We start from the raw sequence: 23,160 nt of genomic DNA, 5'->3' as shown, positions 1-23,160 counted from the left end.
AGTAAAAGCGGAATGCAGCAATAATAAAACCTAGAGTATTTGGGGGGGGGGGGGGCACAATAAATATGAGGTGGTGCGTGGTGCCAGCCCTAACGTTCGAAAATGCCCATTCTGTGCTTAAAAGCAAACACTTTCTCAGGGCTGGAAGTTAACGAATGTTTATTCTGCCGATTGGCATCGGCCGCCCACGGCAAAACCACAGAAGAGGCAGTGCACGTTGGTTGGGTCTTTTTGGAAGTCAGAGAAGCGGTTAGCAAAATTACTTTCGATGTAAGACCAAGGAGCATGGATTAAAAAAGATGGGCGGCAAAATTGCACAGGTACCTGCACATGAAAAATGTAGACACAGAATGGAGGAAGAGCTCAAGAGAGTTGGCAACCAAGTACTTAATAGACAATCAGGAGTCAAGACGAAAGTGAGTGAAATAGAGAAGCTAAGTTGGAAGCACAAGATGGAAACAAAATTGACCATGGACATTTACAAGTACAACAAGAAAGAAATAAGGAGATAAACTTTGTAAGGCAACAGCGACGACAGTGCCTTGCTTTTTAAGGCCCGAGCTCGTGCCTGAGGAGAAAAAACATACGGTAGCAAATATGTGCAATAACATGAGGCATGCAGCAAAAATCCGGAGAACACTCAGCACATCTTAATGGGATGCGAAAGCACTCACGCAGGGAGGGGTCTTGCTCAAAGGAAGACTGAAGCTTTGTGGAACAGCTCGACTTTTTCCAACTGCCGTCTACACCGGCTGGATCCTACACTGAAGATGCAGATTCCATCGGACTTCTCCCGCCGTGATGCAACTTTGCTGTGCCGCCTGTGGTGAGGGGTGGCTTTTACGAAAGCCTACTCATTCCTTAAAGAGAAGCTGAAGAGTCTGTCGAATTCAATAAGACGCTCATGTACGGATGCGGGAACCTTATAAAACATGCACGTAAAATTTTGGGCGGGATTTTTCACTTAGGAACGACGTAATCGCCAGTTAAAATTGCGCTGTCGCTCCGCCCCCCGTTGAGCGCCGCGCGCTGCTGCTGACGCTGAAAATGCGAGCGGAGGCCGGAAACCGCGCCGTAGTGACGTCAGCACTGGTGTCCCGCTCCTTCGCAGTCTCCGCGACCATGCCTGACCGCGCTTGTTTCTGCGTGCGTGCCGTCATAAACTGCCTGGCTCGAGCCTGCATTCCTTTGTTTGTGTGCATGTGTAGTGGTAGTTGACGTGCGCAGTATCAATTGAAGTGGTGGGCCGATCATGCTGGCGTTCTGTGCAGCCTACGGTTGCACGCAGACCAGCCGCCGCAACGATGTTCCATGACTCCCCGCAAGACAAGAAGCTTGCAGCTAAGTGGGAGGTTGCTGTGAATCGAAAGAATTTCAAGCGCTCAAGAACAACAGTGCTGTGCTCTAACCACTTCCGTGACGACGATTACTACCAGAGTTTATCAATAAGGCGTGCATGAGTGAGAGTACGACTTTCTGCTAGCCGGCTTTCTAAACGCAGCGCGAAAAGGTCGGGGCAACGAACGCACAAAGACGGGACGGGCGGATGGATGGTAACTGGTCTTGGAAGACTTTATGAATACACGAACTCGTCCAAACCTGGATTTTGATTTATTGCTAGCTCTTCGTGTTACCACGCTGAACGGAAGGTACATCTCCCAACCTTGACGCAGGTTTGGTCGCAAACCGCCGTTAAGTTTCTGTTCGCGGGTGTGTTGTGAAACAGTCAACATGCAGCTACCATAATGCAGTGCAAGTGTAAAGTTTTCATGTGTTTGAAAGCCGGCGCACCCCCTCGCGCACAGAGAGAAAGCGGATGTCTCGCATAGCCGACGGAATTCACCGCCTTTACGGCTCCGATTACGATTAGCGTGCGGATGGCACGCTGATGAAGGCCACTACACGTGCTACAAGAGCCGGAAAACTTTTCCCGCATGTAAACCGTCTGTGTAGATTGCCAACAGCTTTGGGGCAGTGCACAAATGCCGACGATCACATCCGTCCTTACGTTCCACGAGGAGGCATGCAGGAACATAACAGTACAGTTGTTTGCCCGGAAACGAACTCAATGGATCACTGAATACAGCTTTGCAAAAAACATACTCACCAAAGAACATTTCTAACACGAGGAGATGCTAACACTTCGCTTTCGTTCGCGTCGAAAGTACTGCTTGCTACCAGCATCGTTTGCATCTTGGAGAGGCCGGCTGCGTATACATGTAGGGAGCAACGCCGAACTCCTCAGAGAAACGAAAACTCTCGAAATTTACTATTACCGTCTCACCAAACCACAACGCCAAACCACCTTGCACCGTGCTTCATGTGTGGCGGCAGCGGCCGGTCCGGACGAATACCAATGTTGACGTCACGAGGCGCCCGACCAATCACAGGCGGAAACGAGGCGCGCGAGCTGCCTGAGTGTTCTGCTGCACTTTTCGTCGACATAAAACCTGTTTGCGCTTTCTTTCGCTCAATTTCGATGCGATATTCGGATTCGGAGGGTTGAAAACCATTACGTACAGCTCTTCACTCTTTAGCTTCCCTTTAATGGAATGTCCGACCCACCGATCTGCGACTCATGCAACTGTGAAGAGATGATCGAGCACGTGCTGTATCTTTGCAATCTCTATGACATCGAATGCAACGTTCCTCCGAGGGTGTTGGATCGATTAAACAGAAAGCAATTTTCAGACACTAAGATTCTCGGACCATGGCGCCATGCGTCGCAAGCTTACAAAGCAACGCGGCCACTGCTGCAATTTATGAAATTGACTGGCCTCAGTGACCGATTGTAGGCATGAAATGATGGACAATGGCGAGAGTACCTTCTTCCTTCCGTCTCCTTTCTTTCTTTTCATCCCTTAAACCCCCGTGTATGGTAGCAAACCGGACGTGCGTCTGGTCGACCTCCTTAGATTTGCTTCATTCTTTTCCTCCTCTTCCTGCTTCAAGCAGGGAAACCCGTAGGTGATGTGCACCCACAAGAAGCGCTGAGATTTAAAGTGGACGGAAGCATAAACCGGTCAGCAGTCGAGATAAGCAAGAGACGTTTAGTATCAGTGGAAAATAAAAGAAGGAGAGGAATTGATAGCTGCGGAGTCATTTCATGCATCTACGTAACTGTGCAAAATATAGGAATAGAGTTCTAAATGAAGAGATAAGTGATATGGGGATAGGCTGCAATGGATGTTCATAATACCTGATTAGCTCAAGCAGCCTAAGTCCTCGCCGGCCCGTTTTGAAGGGGATGCCAATAGAAATTTTTATCACTATCTTCAATAAGCGCCGTTGCTTGCCGCCTGAGCCCTCTCGCAACGGCTACATTTCCAGCGCGATGTTTTCAGCTGCGGGTAACGAGTACTTCTTGCGACACGCCACATTGAAGCCGGCACGGTTCGGGTGATCGGCGCAAACAGTTTCAGCTGTCCGAACGTCGGCGAGAGTATCTGGTGCTAAGTAAGGACACTTCAAAGGGGGGAGGAGGGATGAAGAGGTGAAATAGAGAAATACAGGCACATCGAGTCGCCAGGACGTTAGTTAGATGCAGAAAATACATCGCGGAGTGAGCAAGTCGGCGTTCTTGTCAATCTTCCATCGAGGGCAAAAGCTAGGGCCCATTACGCAAGTGTTGCAAGCAGCTCGTCCGTGGCAGGCTCAAGAAAAGTTCAAAATGAGTTGGAAAGTCAAACTCTGCCCCGTGTACGTAGGATAACATAGTCGTGCTTTCTAGCTAGCGTTGTGTTATTCCACAAAAGAAGAGGCAGCACTGCCTGCTGTGAACGGCGTATTCTTGCGAAGGATCGAACAATGCGATCCTAAACAGTCGCTCTGCGAAATACTCGGTGGAGCGATTTTGGCAAGTGGACACTCGTTCCTATTTAGACACAACTATTCCTATTTGCAGGCCCAAGTTGAAATCATCTAGGACAATGCAGGGGTAATTGGAGATCGCTGGGAGAGGCCTCCGTCATGCAGTAGACATAAATATAAGCTAAGAATAATGATGATGATACGGCGCAGCTTATCGTCCGCCTATCGCTTTGAAATTTCACACTGAAAAAAAAAAAAAACATTTGATAGTATTTTCGCTTACATGTACGGCCACTGGTAGGTGGGTGCGGTGGGTCCGAGCTGCTTGCAAACATCGCACTTGCATCATTGTTGCAAGCTGGTGAACAGTAAAATTTCAGTGGGGTGCCACCGTTTGTTGATAATTTTAATAGTCATGTTGTTATTAAGTACCTTCTCTTAGGCGCGCATATCGTGACAGCACTGACACCAATCATCATTTGCCATTCATCTGTTAACTTATTCGTTATCACAAACATAGTGCAGCCGTCCGCCTGTGACGCCACCGAAGGGCCGCAAGCTATTCGAGCGTTGCTATTTCGAGCGTTGCCCCTTCCATTGTTTACATTTCTGCTGTGTCATGTGTAAATCTCAGCCGCTGTCAAAGAAAGGAAACTTGCTTTGTGATACACAGTCTATTTTCACGGTGATTTTGGCGAGCCGCGAGTAAGCAAAAACAATGCGCGCGCACATCTTCATAACGCCAGCAGGGGGCAGCGAGTATAACGCCCGCGCGAGGCGAGCGAGCCACTTGCCTGTCTTGCAGTAGCGGCCCATGTATCGTTTCGGACACTCGCAGATCTTCGCGGCGTTGCAGCGACCCCCGTTGGCGCATTTGCGGTCACATTCGGGGTCTGGACCTGCAGCACAGTTTTCATATCAGTTGCGTGTACAATGTAGTCGTGTTATGTTACGTTAACAAACGCGACAAGGCGTGACGTGTATGTATGTATGTATGTATGTATGTATGTATGTATGTATGTATGTATGTATGTATGTACTGTAAACTAAGGAGCAGTGGGGCTGTGGCTTTGAGAGAGAAAACGATGACGAGAGAGACAAACCTTGTTTCGGTGCTCGATCGACTGTGTTACCTCTCGCTGCTCTATCGTTCTAGTTGCGGACGCCTACTGTCCGTGAGCCCACCTCGCCAATATTTCCATCAGTCTCTATCCGCTGTTCTCAAACCATGGCGCACCCATGACAACCAGCCTATCTGTTATTCGTGCGGCCTACCTGGGCATATTGCATGGCTTTGCCGCCGGCGCGGATGGTATCCTTCGGAATCTCCGAGGGAACAAGGCAACGGTTTAGACTCTCCGACCCGTTTCACTTCTGCCGCTCACCCTTTCGAAACCTCGCCTCCTGCTTCCCGAACCTTCAATACCCGTCGGTCTCCATCTCCACGTCGGCGTTCTCTGTCGCCGCTTATCCGTCGCCCTGAAGCTATCCGAGAGGAAAACTAAGCACTGCAGTTCCGGAGGCAGGAACTGCGATCTCAACGAACTCCTTAAGACCTCGTTTATTTCCTGCGAACGTCCTTGAAGTTTATGCAGAAGACTTTGCCGTTCATGCGCTTGTAGACACGGGAGCAGCAATATCAGTGATTTCGGACCAGCTTCGTCTTAACCTTAGAAAAGTCGCGACGCCATATTCTGCCATTTCATTACGTACAGCAAGCGCTGCGCCGATTGAACCCTTAGGGAAGTGTACCGTGCATGTTGTTATAAGCGGTACTTTATACCATGTTGAGTTCGTTGTTCTGCCTCGCTGCTCCCATGCCATGATTTTAGGATGGGACTTTCTGTCCTCTCATCATGCCGTTATAGATTGTGCCCGTGCTGAACTCACGCTGTCGCCATTCGACCACACCGTTTTTGAAGATAATGATGACGCTTCCGGTCGTGTGTTCGTCACCTCCGACACCGAGATTCCTCCATACTCTGCCGCATTTGTACCCGTTTCCTGCGTTGGATTTTCCGAATCCACTGTTCTTTTCACACCGTCTAAGCTTGTTGCTCGCGGTCATCCCTCCTTGCTTCCTTTTGCCCTTCTTGCAATTCGTCAAGGTTCCAGCGCACTTCATGTATTGAACCTGTCTCCTTGCCCTGCTAGCCTGCTCCACGATGAATGTCTTAGTTGTGCTGATGAAATCTAACCAAGCATCCTTTACGATGTGTCTGACGACCCGGCTTCTCCTTCGGTTGACGCTCTGGCCCTTCAAGTTTCTCCTCCCACGCGGCCGTGTGACCCAACATTTTCCCGGTGTATTGATCCCAAACTCACTCCAGGTAAGCACGCCCAGATCATCGATCTGTTTGATTGCTTTCGCACGTCATTCGACCAACAACAATCTCGCTTAGGCCGTACTTCCACTGTTATCCATCACATCGACACCGGCAACCATGCGCCTTTATGCCACAGGCCGTATCGTGCATCCGCAACGGAGCGTAGCGTCATCGCTGAGCAAGTTGGAGACATGCTACAACGCAGCGTCATCCAACATTTGCACAGTCCCTGGGCTTCTCCTGTAGTGCTGGTCAAAAAGAAAGATGGCACAATTTGCTTTTGCGTGGACTACCGGCGACTTAATAAGATCACCCGCAAGGACGTTTATCGACTACCCCGTATTGACAACGCGCAAGACTGCCTTCAAGGCGCCGAATTCTTCCCATTTTTCGACTTACGATCCGGGTACTAGCAAGTGCCAGTGGCCGAGTCAGACCGTCCAAAAACGGCCTTCATCACGCCTGACGGTTTATTTGAATTCACCGTGATGCCATTTGGCCTGTGTAACGGGCCTGCCACATTTGAAAGAATGATGGACAACATCTTGCGCGGCCTCAAATAGCAGATATACCTGCGGTGTCTGGACGACATCGTCATCTTTTCACCTGACTTTACTTCCCACTTACTTGACTTGAACACGCCCTCAAGTGCATCGCCGATGTTGGCCTCCAGCTTAACTTTGAGTGTCGCTTCGCTGCCCGGCAGCTGGTCATGCTCGGCCATGTCGTGTCGAATGAAGGTGTACTCCCTGATCCGGCGAAACTACAAGCCCAGTTTCCGCGACCAATGACCTTGAAAGAACTGCGCAGCTTCATCGGGTTAGCGTCATACTTCCGCCGTTTCATCCTAAATTTCGCCACTATAATAGCACCTTTAATGCATCTTTTTCGTGGTGGCCACAACCTTTCGACCTGGTCACCGGATTGCGATGCCGCATTCACAAAGCTGCGTCGTCTCTTAACGTCACCACCAATCCTGCGCCATTTCGACCCAAGCGCTCCAACTGAAATACACACGGATGCGAGTGGCGTCGGCCTTGGTGCCGTTCTCGCTCAGAGGAAGGCTGGCTTCGATGAGTATGTCGTCGCCTTCGCCAGTCGTGCACTCACTAAACCCGAATCAAACTATTCGGTAACAGAAAAGGAATGCCTGGCTATAATTTGGGCCATAACCAAATTCCGTCCGTATCTCTATGGACGCCCATTTGACATAACTGATGACGACTCGTTGTGCTGGTTGTCGTCCTTAAAAGAACCATCCAGTCGTCTGCTCGATGGGCCCTTCGACTGCAGGAGTACGACATCTGAGTGCTGTACCGTTCTGGCCGAAAACACTCGGATGCGGATGCCTTGTCTCGTTCGCCACTAACAGACGAGGTTAGCTCCCCGAAGGCCTCCGAGTCCGAGTCTTCCCTTGCTGCCACGGACATTACTTTTGAGCAGAAGACCCATGGATCGTGTTCATGCTGAGTTTCTTGTCCACGCCATCAATACCCACTACCAATCGCGCATTACGTCGCCAAGCACACCACTTTTCCATTCGCGACGGGCTCTTGTACCGCCGTAACTACCTTTCGGACGGCCGCAAATGGTTGCTTGTCGTCCCTCGGCAACTGCGTTCGGATATTTGTGCAGCGTTCTACGACGATCCCCAGTGCGCGCATGCAGGTGTACTCAAGACATACGCGCGCTTACGCCTTCGTTACAACTGGCGGGGGATGTATCGATTCATCCGTCATTATGTCCGCTCCTCCCTCGTTTGCCAACGCCGCAAAGATCTACCTCGTCGTGCAACCGCCCCATTGCAGCCGTTGCCTTGCCCAGCACATGCTTTTGATCGAGTAGGCATCGGCATTTATGGACCTCGGCCAAACACATCAGACGGCAATCGCTGGGTAATCATGGCCATCGGCCATCTTACGCGTTATGCGGAAACTTCCCCTTTGTCGAATACTTCTGCACGTGACGTCGCCTGGTTTCTCCTGCGCCACATCATCCTTCGCCACGGAGCCCCCAGGGAAATACTTAGTGACAGAGGCCGCGTTTTCCTCTCCGACGTCATCGAGGCTCTCCTCAAAGAATGCCGCATCATTCATCGCACCACTACTCCATATCATCCGCAGACAAATGGCATGACCGAGGGCTTTAGTCGCACTCTTGGTGACATGCTGGCCATGTACGTTGCATCCGACCAAAGCAAATGGAACCATGTTCTACCATTTTTGATCTACGCTTATAATACCGCCACGCAGCCTACCACGGGATTTTCGCCCTTCTTTCTCCTGTACGGACGCGAACCTTTTTTCACAATGGATACTATCCTTCCGTACCGCCCTGACACCACGGAAACCACTACCTTATCCGAAGCTGTTGCACACGCAGAAGAGTGTTGCAAGCTATCCCGTATGTTTACGGCAGAAGACTAGCAACGCCAGAAGCACCATCGAGAAACTTCCCATGCCCCTGTATCCTATGCTTCTGCGTCGCTAGTGTGGCTTTGGGTTCCAGTCCCTACCCCTGGACTGTCACCGAAACTCGCGTCGAAGTACCAGGGCCCATACCGCGTGATCAACCAAACGTCTCCAGTCAACTATATCGTGGAACCCTTCGAGCTACCTTTGAATCGTCGCCGTTGAGGACGTGAAATTGTGCATGTCCAGCGTCTAAAGCTGTACTATGACCCGCCTGTGTTATTTTACCCGTAGGTCGCTGGGACGGCTTCCTTTACTGCAAGGGAGATAAGTGTACTGTAAACTAAAGAGCAGTGGGGCTGTGGCTTTCATATATATATATAGGTTGCTTAAATGATATTGCGCGACAAAAAAACGACACGGACGTGAGCGAAGACGACACACGTCTTCTTTCACGTCCGTATCGTTTTTTTTGTCGTGCAATATCATTTAAGTAATGGATTACCAACTTGCCCGGAATGCTGCTCTCATAACAGAGGTCTTTCATAGGAGAGGCGCTAGAGTCTTGAAGTAGCCTTAAGGAAGGACATAAGAGGTATCAAGTATAGTTTGTCCATACTAAATTCAAACTACAAAAATTGAAAGCATCAGTCAAGTGCGTCGAAAAAAAGAAACGAAGAGTAACGGCCGCATTGCTTCGAACGAAACATTGCGCCCAGCGTGCGCAAGTGATGGACCAAAATGTAAGACTCAAGCAATATGAGCAACACTCGAGGTGTCTGAACGTGGAGGTCCAACGCGTGCCACATACTCTTAAGAAAAGTGTTTAACAGCTAGCGCAATCGGAGTGTGGTATTATTGGAGTGAAATTGAGGCATGCGATCGCGTTCAAACCGCGAACGCTGATACCACGTGATACAGGTCGCACGCAGCGCCGAGCGCAACTTGTTTCCCCCGTGTAGCTTCTTTTGAAACAGCTGGCAAGTAAGTTCGGGGGCTGAGGTCAAATGAGCGCTTGTGCCCTGCCATGAAGCGTCTGTCCGGCGGGGCTGAAGGAAGGGTTGCGAGCGTGCATGAACCAGAAACAACGAGAAAGGGAGACATTTCTGCGGAAGCCAGGCGGCAGCTACACTGTTAGACTTATCAAGTGTTGGTGTCTTACCACTGTTCAAACTTCCCGAGCAGTTTAGTTTGAGCGTGCGACCACAGGTTTCAATCCTTATGCAATGGGTCCTATACTGCTTATTCCGTATGCTGCAATGGCGTGCTTTCAACCTGGTGCTCGCTCTCTGCTAAACAAGCAAGGGGACATGGAAACGTTTTTTACGAAGCATTGGGGCACTTTTCAATGTTATGACGGTGACTGAAACAAGCTATAATTATCTATCCATATATTTTGTGCATCCTGTCGCTGATGCTTCTTTCTTAGTTGTCCAGGTAATCGGACTGATGGCATAGTACTTGTTGAAAAGATGTTGTAGGTGATCTTATCGAAGCGTTGAGGGGAATCTCTGGCGATTATAAAATACTGACCCTTCGTAGTTGTAAAAGTGCTTACGAGCAATAAAAACAGCGCTAAACGACAGGACGAGTGAAGGGACACAGACAACAGCGCTGACTAACAACCAAAGTGTCTTTATTCTTTCAGTCAGCATATATATGCTCCGCCGCTACCTGAAACCACAGAATCAAAAGAATTGGGCATTGGTAAGAATTGGGCATAAGACACTTTGGTTCTTAGTCAGCGCTGTTGTCTGTGTCCCTTCACTCGTCCTGTCGTTTAGCGCTGTTTTTATTGCTCGTAATCATGAACCAACCAGCTCAAATGCGTACTCTTCTGTAAAAGTGCATTCACGATTTTACACCAACTTCCCTAGGGTGACTTTAGGGCATTTGATTGTTCTCCTAAAAAACTGGTTTTTTCTTTTTTCTTTTTTTTTTTTTGTGCGTACGGTGTACGCTCCTCAGCGAAACTTTGATGCATTCCTGGAGGTTGACTTAAGTGTCATATTGTCCCAAAGAAATCATGTCGCGGACTCCCTTTTCGTCGTGGGGTCGATGCGGGGGAGTCGGGTGGTGTGGTGGAAGCGCGTGACCACGACTCCTCATGCAGGCACCCGGCCGATGCGTCTGGAACGTGTCTCGCATTCGTTTCACGCTTGTCCGTGCTGTACATAGGGGGGGGGGGGGACTCATTACATTTGTGGTATGTTTTCGCAACCATGTCTGATCGCTTAAACTCTGGCCCCTATTGGATCAAGTCGCCTTGCCCGATTGTTGCGAGTAGCGGCGAAGCCTGCGTCGCCTCCAGCGTACCGCGGGTTCTTTGGATGCTGTGGAAACCAATTTAAGGAAGGGGTTTCGGGGACACCAGGCTAGTCAGGAAGGTCGTCCAAGACCGGTATGACATCGCTTTGCATGTAGAAGGTGTACAGTATAAAGTAATGCCAAGTTAATAAACCTTGTTTTCGAACGATACCTGCGCACCTGCACTTGCCTCTGTCGGAGCTCCCTTCGTCTCTGTGCTGATGCGTCCCAACAGCTGTGTCACTTCGCTACATCCAAGCAGCATGGGCCCAAGAGCGACGGCAATATTTCATCACGGGAAATGAGACTGATCATTTCATTAACAAACCAACGCGAATAAACCGTAAGAGCGCTTCTTTATTGGATGTGTTTCTTTATTCAAAATATACATTTCATTGCTGCTGCGTGTTGTGAAAAGTGCTCTTCAGGATGCCGATATTTTGCCCCTGCCTCGCACGAAAACAAAATTGAACCTCACAGTCGGCGGCCACTTACGGTTGTCGGCGCATTGCTTCTGTAGACGCAGCCGAAGCGGTGTGCCGCTCAAGTAGCGCCCCTTCTCGTTCTCGATGCGAAGCCCGATCCCGAACGACGCCGTTCCGGTGACGTTGCCCCAGCACGGCAGGAACACTTGGAACACTGCAAACCACAGTGAACATTGTTTGTGGCCGCAACACATTCGCGCGTACGTGAGATAAATGGCGCACAGTCGAAAAATATGCATGGGATAGTGAAGATAATTGTATAGAAAAGCACAAGTACTTTGTCTTAAGCCGGACTGCGGCGTGCAATAAACCGTTGAATGTGCCTTGAAATATTATTAGGACCCGTGCGTGGCGCTTGCCGCAAATCGGAGCCTATAATTTATATATTTATTCAGATCCAGCTTTCAGGATGGATGGATGGATGGATGCTCTTTAGAACGGGGTAGTGGGTTGCGCCACCAATCTCTCGTTATTCTACTGCCTAATCTGCTACCAATGCTTAAAAAAATAAGCAATAAAAGCAAGAAGAGGGAAGGAAAAAGAACCACGAATAATTCCTATAGCTAAACTTTCTGAATCCCTATTAGGAACTTTGTTTTTGTACGCCGCTATTAGTCATTTCCCTACTTTTCTTCCACCGATCTTCCTACCGCCTTTTACTAATTTCTGCTGGGGACATGCTTACTTTCCCCCTGCTCTCGCTGAAACCAAGGGCTTCAAGGAGGCCAGAGATATCTAAACTGACCGCTGGGCAGATATCTTCACATTCCAAAAAAACATCGTCCATCGTTTTCCTAGCTTTACCGCAGAAAGCACATGCTTCTCCTTTCTTGTTGTATCTCCCTTTATAAGTGCGCGTTCTAAGACGTCTTGACCTCGCTTCAAAAAGTAATGAGCGTCCCTTTGGGTTATAAATTGTTTATCTCCTGATTTCATTTTTGCCCCCCGAAGTAGTTACTAACAGCAGGTTTCTTTTCCATTGCCGCCACCCATGAGATTATCTCAGCCTCTCTGACTTTCCACTTGACGTTCTTTCTTGCCATGCTGCTCACCATACCGGTCGCATACTTGCTGGTAAGCTCCATAGTTGTTTTCCTCCACTCTGAATCAATGTTTTTCCTGCCGAAATACCTCAACGCTCTCCCAGCCTATTTAGTTTCTTCCATATTCCTCAGTCGTTCTTCATAATCAATTTTACTGCGAGCTTCCTTCACTTCAAAACTATTACAGCCAATATCACCCTGCACAGATTCATTTGTAGACTTCCCGTGAGCGCCCAATGCGAGGCGTCCCACTGACCACTGGTTGCCATCGAGTCCTGATTGTACCTCTGATTTCAAGAAAACAATCGCATTTCCAAAATTAGGTCCTGGAACCATTACACCTTTCCACACACCCCGGAGCACCTCATACCTATTTTATCCCCATAGCGCTCTGTGCTTCATTACGGCCGCATTACTAGCCCCCTTTGCTGTTATCGTTCTTTCCTGTATTTCCATATACCTATTGCCATCGTTTATCCATGTACCAAGGTATTTATGTTCTGTTAACCGAGGTATTTCATGGCCCTGTATCTCCACTGTCTGTTCACTGTTTTCATTGAATACCATAACACCTCATTTTCTAACACTAAATTTCAAACCTAAATTGTTGCCTTCCTGCCCACAGATATTAGCCAGACGTTGCAAATCACTTTGCTTGTTAGCTAGCAACAAAATGTCGCCCGCACAAAATAAACCTGGGAGCTGCAGCTCTATTTCTGTATCCGCCTCTTTGTATGAGAGATTAAACCCGATATCACTTCCTTCTAGCACCCTCTCCAACCTCACCATGTACATTATAAACAGCAGCGGGGATAAAGCGCACCCCTGGCTCAGTCCCTTGCTGATATGAACTTTCTCCTCGCTCTTCATCCCTTCCCATCCAACGCAAACGGTATTTTCTAGGTAAATCTCTCTCAAAAGCTGTAGACAATCGTCACCTAAGCCTTCCCTTTCCAGAATATCCCACAAAATGTTGCGGTCTACGTTGTCATAGGCTCCTGTAACGCCTAAAAAAGCCATATATATATACAATGGTCTGCTTTCTACTTTTGATTATTCAATACACTGAGTAAGAACAAATAAGTTATCATCTAAACGCCTACCTATTCTGAAGCCATTCTAAAGTTCTCCCAAAATGCCATTATTCTCTGCCTATTCTTGCAGCTTTAATTTGATTGCCTGCATTGCTAACCTGTATATTACCGATGTAATGTTGAACGGTCTATACGAGTGAATTCTATCTTTCTCCTCCTTAGCTTTATAAATTAAATTCATTCTACTTTGTCGCCAACTGTCTGGTATTCTATCTTTTAAGGCATTTTTTCATTGTTTTCACCAGAGCTTCCTAAGTTTTTGGTCCTAGTTCATTAATCAGCCTAACGGGAACCTCGTCTAGCCCTGTGGTTGTGCGCTTAGGAATTTTCTCTACGGCTTTCTTTCAGTAGAAATTTGTCAGCACGAGCTTCTTTTCTATCTGGTTCTCTTTCATGCTATTTTTTCTTCTTAAAATACAACCTCGTCATTGCGTTGGAAAGATTCGGCTGTTATTTTTCGGATGTAATTTAATGCCGCTTCCCCTTGCAGCTTGTTTCCATCTTTGTCTGGGATATGTTGTTGTATTGTTGTTGACTTCCAGCCTAATAACTTTATATGGTTCCAAATATTCTAGGTGCGGCCTTCTTTTTCTCACGCGTTTCTTAAAACCAACGTTCACTTTCACCTTTTATCTTAGCTTGCGCCAGTATTTAAACCATGGACTTTTTCTCATGGTATATTTCCCATCCTGCGGCAACTGCGCCTTTTTGCCTGCGTGTGTTCTCGGGATGCTTTCTGTCGTTCAGCGATCGCTTCTCGTATTTGCCTGTTCTAACAGTTTTTCGGTTTCTTTTCTTCCTTTCCAACTAACATGTTTCTCTTTCCTTATTTCTGTTGTTATTACACTTAGAAGCCCACTCTTTAATTGGCCATTTGCAAAGATATTCCTCGACTCTAGTGACTATATTGTTATTTGTTCAACGCTCAACTTTGGGCTGGCCACTTTGCACTCCTTGCTCTCTTTTCTAACTACACAGACAATTTTCAAAGTTGTGCGTTTATGGTCACTCCCTATGCTGCTGACCCTTCGTCGTCAATGACCATTTCTCTCAACTTATCATGAATTCTTTCTGTCATCAGACAGTAATCAATGGTCGATTGCCGGTTTCCAACTTCCCACGTGATCTGCCCTTCACGCTTAGGCCCTGTATTCACGATAACGAGGTTATGTTGCTCGCAAAGATCTAGCATTGACTTCCCGTTCTTGTCGGTATAGTCATCTAGATCCTGTATGTGAGCATTCATGTCACTAATAGGATCATTTCGACATCATACTCGGAACTCTTAACATCAGCACTTATGCATTCCACTAAGTCTTGATTCTTCTCTGTGGAATTATTTTCTGTCCACAAATACGTTACGCCCAGCCAAGATTTTTCTCCTTATTGTGCCTGATAACTAAAGATGCTCTTGACATTTTGAATTTACTCTTTTCCATTTGATTCCCTGATGGATGACCATTCCGACTCTCCCTTCCTTTCTTTCCGACTTTTTTCTGTTGCACCCTTCACAAACATACTTCTCAATCACTGGCGGCTCTTCCGAGTCTCTAAGGCGTGTTTCTGCAACCCCATACAGCCCTATTTGTACTCTTCTCAATCTCTGCCCACTTTTCCGTTCTTCTGCCTTCCTGCATGTTGATGTAGCCTATTGCAAGGCGAGCTCTCTTTCTTGTTTTCCTCCTTTTTCTATTATTGATGGCGATGCTATTGTGAGGTACTCTTAGGCTACCTACTCTGGCCTCCTGAGCGCCCGTGGGCCTCCTAAAAAAGTAACAGCGGGACCAGCAAGTCACCAGCCCACTTCCTGTCCAAGCCTGTAATTGAAGTGAATTTGACCCCTGCGCTCTTGCTCTCTTCGCGTGGCGCCCTCAAGGTAGGTGCCGTTCCTTCCAGCTACCCCTCCACCACGTTGCACGCCTTCCATGGATGGATGGATGGAAGGTAGGAGCGTCCCCTTTGAAATGGGGTGATGGCAGTTGCCACCATGCTCAGCTTTTTATTTTTGTTTAACTGTGTTGTAAGTTTTTAAAATTCGCCATTTTCTTTAAGTACTTCTTCCTACACTTTTAACGTTATGTCACCTCTCTGCTTTTGAGCCACCAATTTTCCACTCACTTTTTTGCTAATTTCCACCGCATATTTATTTACAAGACTATTGTTATCTCTAAATCCTAGGGCCTCAGGAAGCGTGACTGTGCCCGCATCGACATCGGGATGGATACCATCATATTTTAGTATGAGGTGTTCTATTGTTTCTACAGATTTACCACAAACAGTACATGTGCCTTTTTCTTTGTTAAATTTCCTTTTATAGCTGCGCGTTCTAAGACATCCTGACCTAGCTTCAAAGAGCAGGGCACTGCCTCTTGAGTTATCATAAAACGTTTCCTTCCTGATCTGCTGTTTCCAGTATCGATATAGTTCAAAACTATGCTTCTTTTCCATGGAATTTATCCAGTTTTTACCTTCCGCATTCTTAACCTGTCGGTTAATACTCTGTCTTTCTCCGTCCTCGTGTCTCGCATACGTACTGGTTAGCTTCTTAGTTCTTTTCAGCTATTGTGAGTCAATGCTCTTTCTGTATAGGTATTTAAATACGTTAGCTGCCCACCAGTTATCGTCCAATTTCCTCAGGCGTTTTTCGTATAGGATTTTACTCGAAGCTTCCCGTACTACGATCGATGCCCAGTCCATACCACCCTGTACTGCCTCGTTTGTGGTTTTCCCGAGGGCATCCGGTGCTAATCTTCCAAAAGCTTTCTGATCTACTTCTAGTCTCGACTGAACTTCTGCCCTTAAGCACAGGACCGCATTCCCGAAAGTAAGTCCCGGCACCATTACTCCCTTCCAAATACCTCTCAGTACGTCATACCTGTTGTACCCCCCCCCCCCCCCCCTATGCCCTATGTTTTATTATCTCGGCATCTCTTTGCCCTTTTGCTATGAGAGACTGTTCTGCTTTTCCGTGTACATCTGCCCTTTGTTTATCCATACCCCGAAATATTGGTATTCGGCCACTCGGGGTATTTCATGGCCTTGTATAACTCCTGATCAGTTGTATCGTTGGAAAACATCCCACCGGACTTAACTACGCTGAAACTGAAACCTAGACTGTCTCCTTCGTCTCCACAATAATTAACCAGAGTTTGCAAATCTTCCTGGCTATCTGCTAACAGTACAATATCTTCCGCATACATTAAACCCGGTCGTCGTTGCTATGACAGATTATACCCTAGATTACTTCCTTGCAGCCTTCTTTACATACTTATCATATAAAGCATGAACAGCAGCGGTGATAGAGGACAACGTTGCCTTAACCCTTTGTGTACCTCGACAGTTGTGGCACTCTTAATTCCTTCCGATGTATATTAAACATTATTTTCTCGATATATTTCCTGTAGGGAATCAATTACCTCATGACCGATATCTTCATCTTTTCATATTTTCCACAGGAGTTCCCTGTTCACGTTGTCTTATGCACCGCTTATGTCCAGGAAGGCTAAATACAGCGGTCTATTTTACGCCTTAGCTATTTCTATGGACTGGGTAAACACGAACAGGCTATCATCTAAGCGCCTACGACTTCTGAACCCGTTCTGAAGTTCTCCGAGTATTCTATAACTTTGTACCCATGACTGCATATTTAATTCCACCGCCTGCATCGCCGCCCTATATATAACTAATGTTATCATAATTGGTCGGAAGGATTTTATGTTCGTCGTATCGCCTTTCCCTTTATAAATCAAATTCATTTTACTCTGTTTCCAGCTGTGCGGAATTTGCTTATTTGTTATGACTGCCTCCAATGCTTTTATCGGCGTTTCCTTGCTTCTTGGGCCAAGTTCAATAATTACTTTGATTGAAATTTCGTCTATCCCCGCGGATGTGCGCATTTTGGAACATTTGCTTCCGCCTTTTTCCAGTTAAGATTGGTCAGTTCTGCGCTGTTTTATATTATGTTATGCTGTGTTGCTCCCTCATTTGGAGTGATTACCCTATCGCCTTTCCTAAATGACTCTGCTATAACTGAACCAATGTAGTTCACAGCGTCATCTTCCTCTAAACATTTTCCTTCGGCATCGTGAATCTGTTCCTGCTTTCTGTGATTCGCTTTACCCAGCCAGCTTATATGGTTCTAGAATTTTCTTGACCCCCCTTTATTTGCATCGCGAATTTCAGCCAGCCAGCGATCAGAGGACTGCGTTATTTTAGCCTGAACGAGGACCTGCACTTGTTGTTTCTTTTGTCCATAAGATTCCCATTTCTGGCCTATTTCCTCATCAGATAACGGCGCCCTCTTTTCTTCTCTATGTTCCCGTGATGCCAACCGTCGTTGTTCGATGGCCTCTCTAATTTCCTCATTCTACCAACTTCGTGGCTTCCTCTTTCCTCTCCAGCGTATTATTCCTTTTACTTCTTTTATTTTTGTACTAATGAGTAGCTCTAACTGATTATAATCCCACCTTTCCATGGGATGTTTCTCTATTGCTTCCTCTATGCCAGCTGCTATTTGCGCTATTTCTTCGTCATTTAATTTTGCGTACTCTTTTTGACTTCCCTGCATTTTTCTTTTGAGCAAGGCCTCCAGTTGTAAACTAATACGCTAATGATCACTTCGGACACCATACTTCCCCTCTTCGTCTATTTCCATTATTGCAAGCTTGCTATACATCCCCTGCGACATTAAGCAATAGTCAATGGTCGTTTGCCTGTTAAGAAATTCCTACGTGATTTGTTCCTCACACTTAGTTTCTTTATTTACTATAACTAGGCTGTGTCGCTCACAGAAGTCTACCATCAACTTCCCGTTACAATCTGTGTATCTATCCAGATCCTCGAAGTGGCCATTCATGTCACCCAGCAGAATAATATCGGCACCTTCTCTAAACTGCTTTACATAGTCATTGAGACACTTCAGTAGATCCTTGTTCTCTTGCCTGCATTTGTCCCCTGTCCCTAAATAAACAACTCCTAGCCATGTCTTTTTACCGGCAATTGTACCTGATACCCAGATATGTTATTTGCAAGTTAACTTTATTCTTTGCCTATTTGTTTCTTGATGTATCAGCATACCTACTCCTCCTCCCTTCCTTTCCGTTGTTGTTTTGTTGCTCCCTTCCCAGACGTAGCCCTCAATAAACGGTGGGTCTTCTAGATCCGTGAGATGTGTTTAAACTAGCGCATATACACCTACTCATCGTCCTTTAACTGCTGTTTTATTTCTAACCACTTCGCTCTCTTTCTACCGGCTTGCATGTTTATGTACCTGATCCTGGTGTTAAATTTATTTTTGTAGTTTCCTTCCTGGACCTCCTAGTGGCCATTTTATTGGTGTCAGGCCCTATTGTTGCACTTTCTATATTGTTTCTACCTACCCCTACGCCATCTGCCATAGTGGACCCCCTGAAAAAGTTACTGCCCGGCCTGCCAGGCGCCAGCCGATCTCGGCTCCTAGCCTTCCATTAAAGTGGATGCCATCTCGTGTAAAGCCACCACCAAAGCCTGGTCTATGCTTTTCTCTGTTTGTATGTCACTTCAAAGCCTTTCTCCTGGCTTAGCTTTATTATCGCCCGATTAACAGCCACAACATCCTTAGTAATTTCTCCGTTCCATCCTTGCACCTCCGGCCCTGTGCACACCACGATCTGGAGTTGCTGTGCTATCGCCCTTAAATCGTCAACTCCCTCCGCTAATATTTCCACTACTTTTGCGGCTTCACCATTCAGGACATCATTTAGCCCTGCCGTCCAGCAGGTCTCGGCGGCTCTTGAAAGACAAAGGCCGAGCGAAACCAACGGAACGTTGCCCCTCAGGGCGATCGACCGCGGGAGTTACACGCGCTGGAGTTGAGTAGACAACACCTGCTGAGAAGACGTCAGGGCCCGCGCCGCGCCGTCGCTTATGTCGTTCTGCAGGCGACTAAATAAAGTTGTTTCTCTCTCTCTTTAGCCCCGCATCTACCACTACCAAACTGCGCTCTGGAACGTTCTTAGAAAGTTCGCTTTTTGTCTCTCTCAGTACTGCGTCCATTGTCCTGCCTGGGAACGCCCAGACTGCTACCCGCTTATCACCCTTTACACGCTCCATTATAGTTCTTTTGCACCTCCGCATATATGAGTCACCACCGATAAGCGCTAGGGTATTCCCTTCCTCCTTCCTAATATCCAAATTATGCTGCCTCTTATCAGTGATTGTGACCTCATTCCTTGGGGTTAGCTTGCTCCCCTCCTCTCCATCGCCTCCAGACTTCCTAGTTGCCACGTGTGCGAAGCTATACCTGTCTGAACCTGCCTGACCTTCTTTCCTACTGCTGTCCATGCCAGTGCAGGCCCCATCCACGTGGCTGGCGCTGGAGAGTCCGCCAATGTGACTTCGCATGGTGGTGTCAGCCATTTTTTCGTCCAACAATTCACTAAGCTGCTCTTAGAGTTTGCACTTCTCTGCTCTATCTACCTGTAGCTCCTTTTCTAGAGCATCCACGCGTAACATTAGGCTGCTGTTCGCTTCGTCAGCCCTGTCAAGGCGTGCACTTCATACGCAGCATTTGCACATAAAATCAGTGCCTTCAGCCTCCTGCAGATTCGAACCGTATTTCCTTCCAATTCACCGCCGCCTCACACTCCTTGCATTTAACCTTCAGTTGCTTGACCATCTTAGCAGCACTCTATTATCGCTACCACAAAAGCTAGAAAAAATACCACTTGCAACCACGTGCTCAAATAAAATTCTGCCTACCGCAAAAAGCCGATCACCTAAAAAAGAAATACTAACTACCTGTCTAAACAAGTTAACTCATAAATGAGCCCTGCCAATCATATCTCCCGGCCGGAAAAGACCCGGCCGTTAGGTCACTGACCTGTTTTTCGCGAGCACTTCACCTGAATAGCATCTAAAAACTAGCCTAAATCTAAATCCTAAAATATTGTTGCATGTGGAAAGACACAGACAGAAGAGGCTATTTACAGGCTATTTACACTGGAGCCAGGCAGCCAGGCCGACACTCGCTTGCGCAAAGCGCGCCGACCAACTTCATCGTCGTTCTCGCGGTGGCTCGTTTCTTCAGCATCGCTCGATGATATCGTAATACTACGCCCCCCCTCCCCCCCCCTCCGGCGGCAACAGCACCGTCACGGTGCTGTTAAATATCCAAGGCGCGGGGAGAGTTGTACGGCTTGAGTCGGGCGACGTGGACTATGTCACTGATTGTCACAGCGGAGGACGTAGTGGGCGTGGCTCGAACGATTTCATAGGTGACATCGGTCACTTTTCGGAGCACGCGATATGGACCTGTGTAACAAGAAAGGAGTTTTCCACATAGGCCAACTTTACGCTAAAGTGACCAAAGCAACACGAGGCTGCCGGGCACAAAATGGAAATCGCGGTGACGGAGATCGTAGCGTTGCTTCTGCTTGTCTTGAGACACTTGTAGACGAGCACGCGCAAGTTGGCGAGCATGGTCAGCATGGGCGATTGCATCACGGGCATAATGGCTAGTTGAGGCTGTGGCGGACGGAAGCACAGTGTCCAGTGGTAGCGTTGGTTCGCGGCCATACAAAAGGTAAAACGGAGAAAAGCCAGAAGTTTCGAGACGGGAAGAGTTGTATGCAAAGGTAATGTAAGGTAGAGCCAGGTCCCAGTCACGGTGGTCGTCGGAAACGTATTTCGATAGCATGTCTGTAAGGGTTCGGTTCAAGCGCTCAGTGAGTCCGTTCGTTTGGGGATGATGAGGCGGTAAATTTATGCCGTATTGAGAAGCACGCATGGTGTCGTCGATGACTTTGGCCAAAAACGTACGGCCACGGTTTGTTAGCAATATACGCGGCACACCATGCATCAAAATAATATTATGTAGGAGGAAGTCCGCAACATCAGTTGCGCAACTGGTCGGAAGAGCATGGGTTACGGCGTAGCGGGTTGCGTAATCCACCGCGACTGCAACCCACTTGTTCCCTGATGTAGATTCCGGAAATGGGCCGAGAAGGTCTAAGCCGACACGATGAAAGGGCTCGGCAGGGATGTCGAGCAGCTACAGGTAACCAGCGGAGAGCTGGGAAGGCTTCTTGCGTCCTTGGCAAACTTCACAAGCGGCGACGTAACGTCGTACGGAACGGGCAAGACCCGGCCAAAAAAAAAAAAAAAAAACGGCGACGTACACGGTTATAGGTTCGAGATACGCCGAGATGTCCTGCCGTTGGTGCGTCATGGAGCTCTTCCATAACAGTGGAGCGGAGGTGTTTAGGTATTACAAGTAGGAACTCAGCCGTCCGGAAGAAGGTCACGATGGTACAGAGTACCGTCGCGGAGGATGAAGAGGCGTAGAGTAGCATCGGCCGGAGAGTGCTCAAAACGGTCGATGAGTGCTCTGATGTAGGCGTCACGGCGTTGCTCGTCGGCGAAATGAAGCAGCTGTGATACAGAGAACATGCACGAAGCACTGGCAATATTAGAGGAGTCAGTGTCGTCAACAGGGTAACGCGACAAGTTGTCAGCGTCTTGGTGGAGGCGGCTAGACTTGTACACCACGGTATATGAAAATTCTTGTAGCTTCAAAGCCCATCGACCAAGCCGGCCTGTAGGATCTTTTAGTGAAGAGAGCCAGCAGAGAGCCTGATGGTCAGTGACTACGCAAAAAGGGCGACCGTAAAGGTAAGGACGGAACTTCGCAACCGCCCAGACAACAGCAAGGCATTCTCGTTCCGTAATGGCATAGTTGCGCTCCGATGGTGCTAGGAGGCGGCTTGCATAAGCAACAACGCGATCCTGGCCACGCTGACGCTGGGCTAACATGGCACCTAGGCCATGACCGCTGGCATCTGTACAAAAATTCTGTAGGGGCATCAGGGTCGAAGTGGGCGAGAATGGGTGGTGAGGTGAGAAGAGTGACGAGACGAGAGGAGGCGGCGGCCTCTCCAGTGCCCCACGATAATTGTACGCCTTTCTTGAAAAGATTAGTTAGGGGTCTAGCAATTGTCGCAAAATCTGGAACAAAATGACGAAAGTACGAGCATAGCCCTACAAAACTTCGAACGTCTGCGGCTGTCTCCGGAACCGGAAACTCTCTGACAGCGCGAGTTTTGTCGGGATCAGGCTGTACTCTGGAAGCGTCAACGAGATGGCCCAGAAGAGCAATTTGCCGGTGGCCAAAACGACATTTGGACGAGTTAAGTTGCAGCTTCACCTTTCGAAATACATCAAGTATAGTTATGAGACATTCAAGGTGAGTGTCGAACGTTGGCGAGGAGACGATGACGTCGTCGAGGTACCAGAGGCATGTGGACCATTTGAAACCTTGGAGCAAGGAGTCCATCATATGCTCGAAGGTGGCAGGGGCGTTGCATAATCCAAACGGCATTTGTTAAAATTGGTATAGGCCATCAGGTGTGATGAACACGGCTTTTTCTCTGTCCATATCGTCAACAGCAATCTGCCAGTATCCCGAACGAAGATCAATAGAAGAGAAATAGCTGGTACCGTGCAGGCAGTGAAGGGCATTGTCTATACGTGGGAGCAGGTAGACGTCCTTCTTAGTAATGTTGTTCAGGTGACGGTAGTCTACACAGAAGCGCCACGTGCCGTCCTTCTTTTTAACCAACACCACAGGTGACGCTCAGGGACTCGAAGAAGGCTCAATGATATTTTTATCGAGCATTTTGTTGACTTCGTTTTGAATTACTCAGCGT

The 23,160-nt window shown here is 47.8% G+C and overlaps 1 protein-coding gene across 9 annotated transcripts in view; it reads right to left on the bottom strand.

The window, feature by feature from the left end:
• The window catches only part of shf (WNT inhibitory factor 1), a 415,400-nt gene that overhangs the window by 92,121 nt on the left and 300,119 nt on the right, over nt 1–23,160 (bottom strand). For all 9 annotated transcript variants that reach the window (XR_012823046.1, XM_075670778.1, XM_075670776.1 and 6 more), the window contains 2 exons: nt 11,351–11,494; nt 4,605–4,709 (listed from right to left, as the gene is read on the bottom strand). Coding sequence is in view for 8 of the 9 variants with exons in the window: in XM_075670778.1 (XP_075526893.1) it covers nt 4,605–4,709; nt 11,351–11,494 (249 nt within the window). In the remaining variant the exon portion in view is untranslated. The remainder of the gene's footprint in view (nt 1–4,604; nt 4,710–11,350; nt 11,495–23,160) is intronic.

The sequence above is a fragment of the Dermacentor variabilis genome, chromosome 9 (assembly GCF_050947875.1).
Source record: "Dermacentor variabilis isolate Ectoservices chromosome 9, ASM5094787v1, whole genome shotgun sequence".
NCBI classification, from domain to species: domain Eukaryota; kingdom Metazoa; phylum Arthropoda; class Arachnida; order Ixodida; family Ixodidae; genus Dermacentor; species Dermacentor variabilis.
The sequence above is the reverse complement of the archived record's forward strand: the minus strand, read 5'-3'. Positions and strand labels throughout refer to the sequence as shown.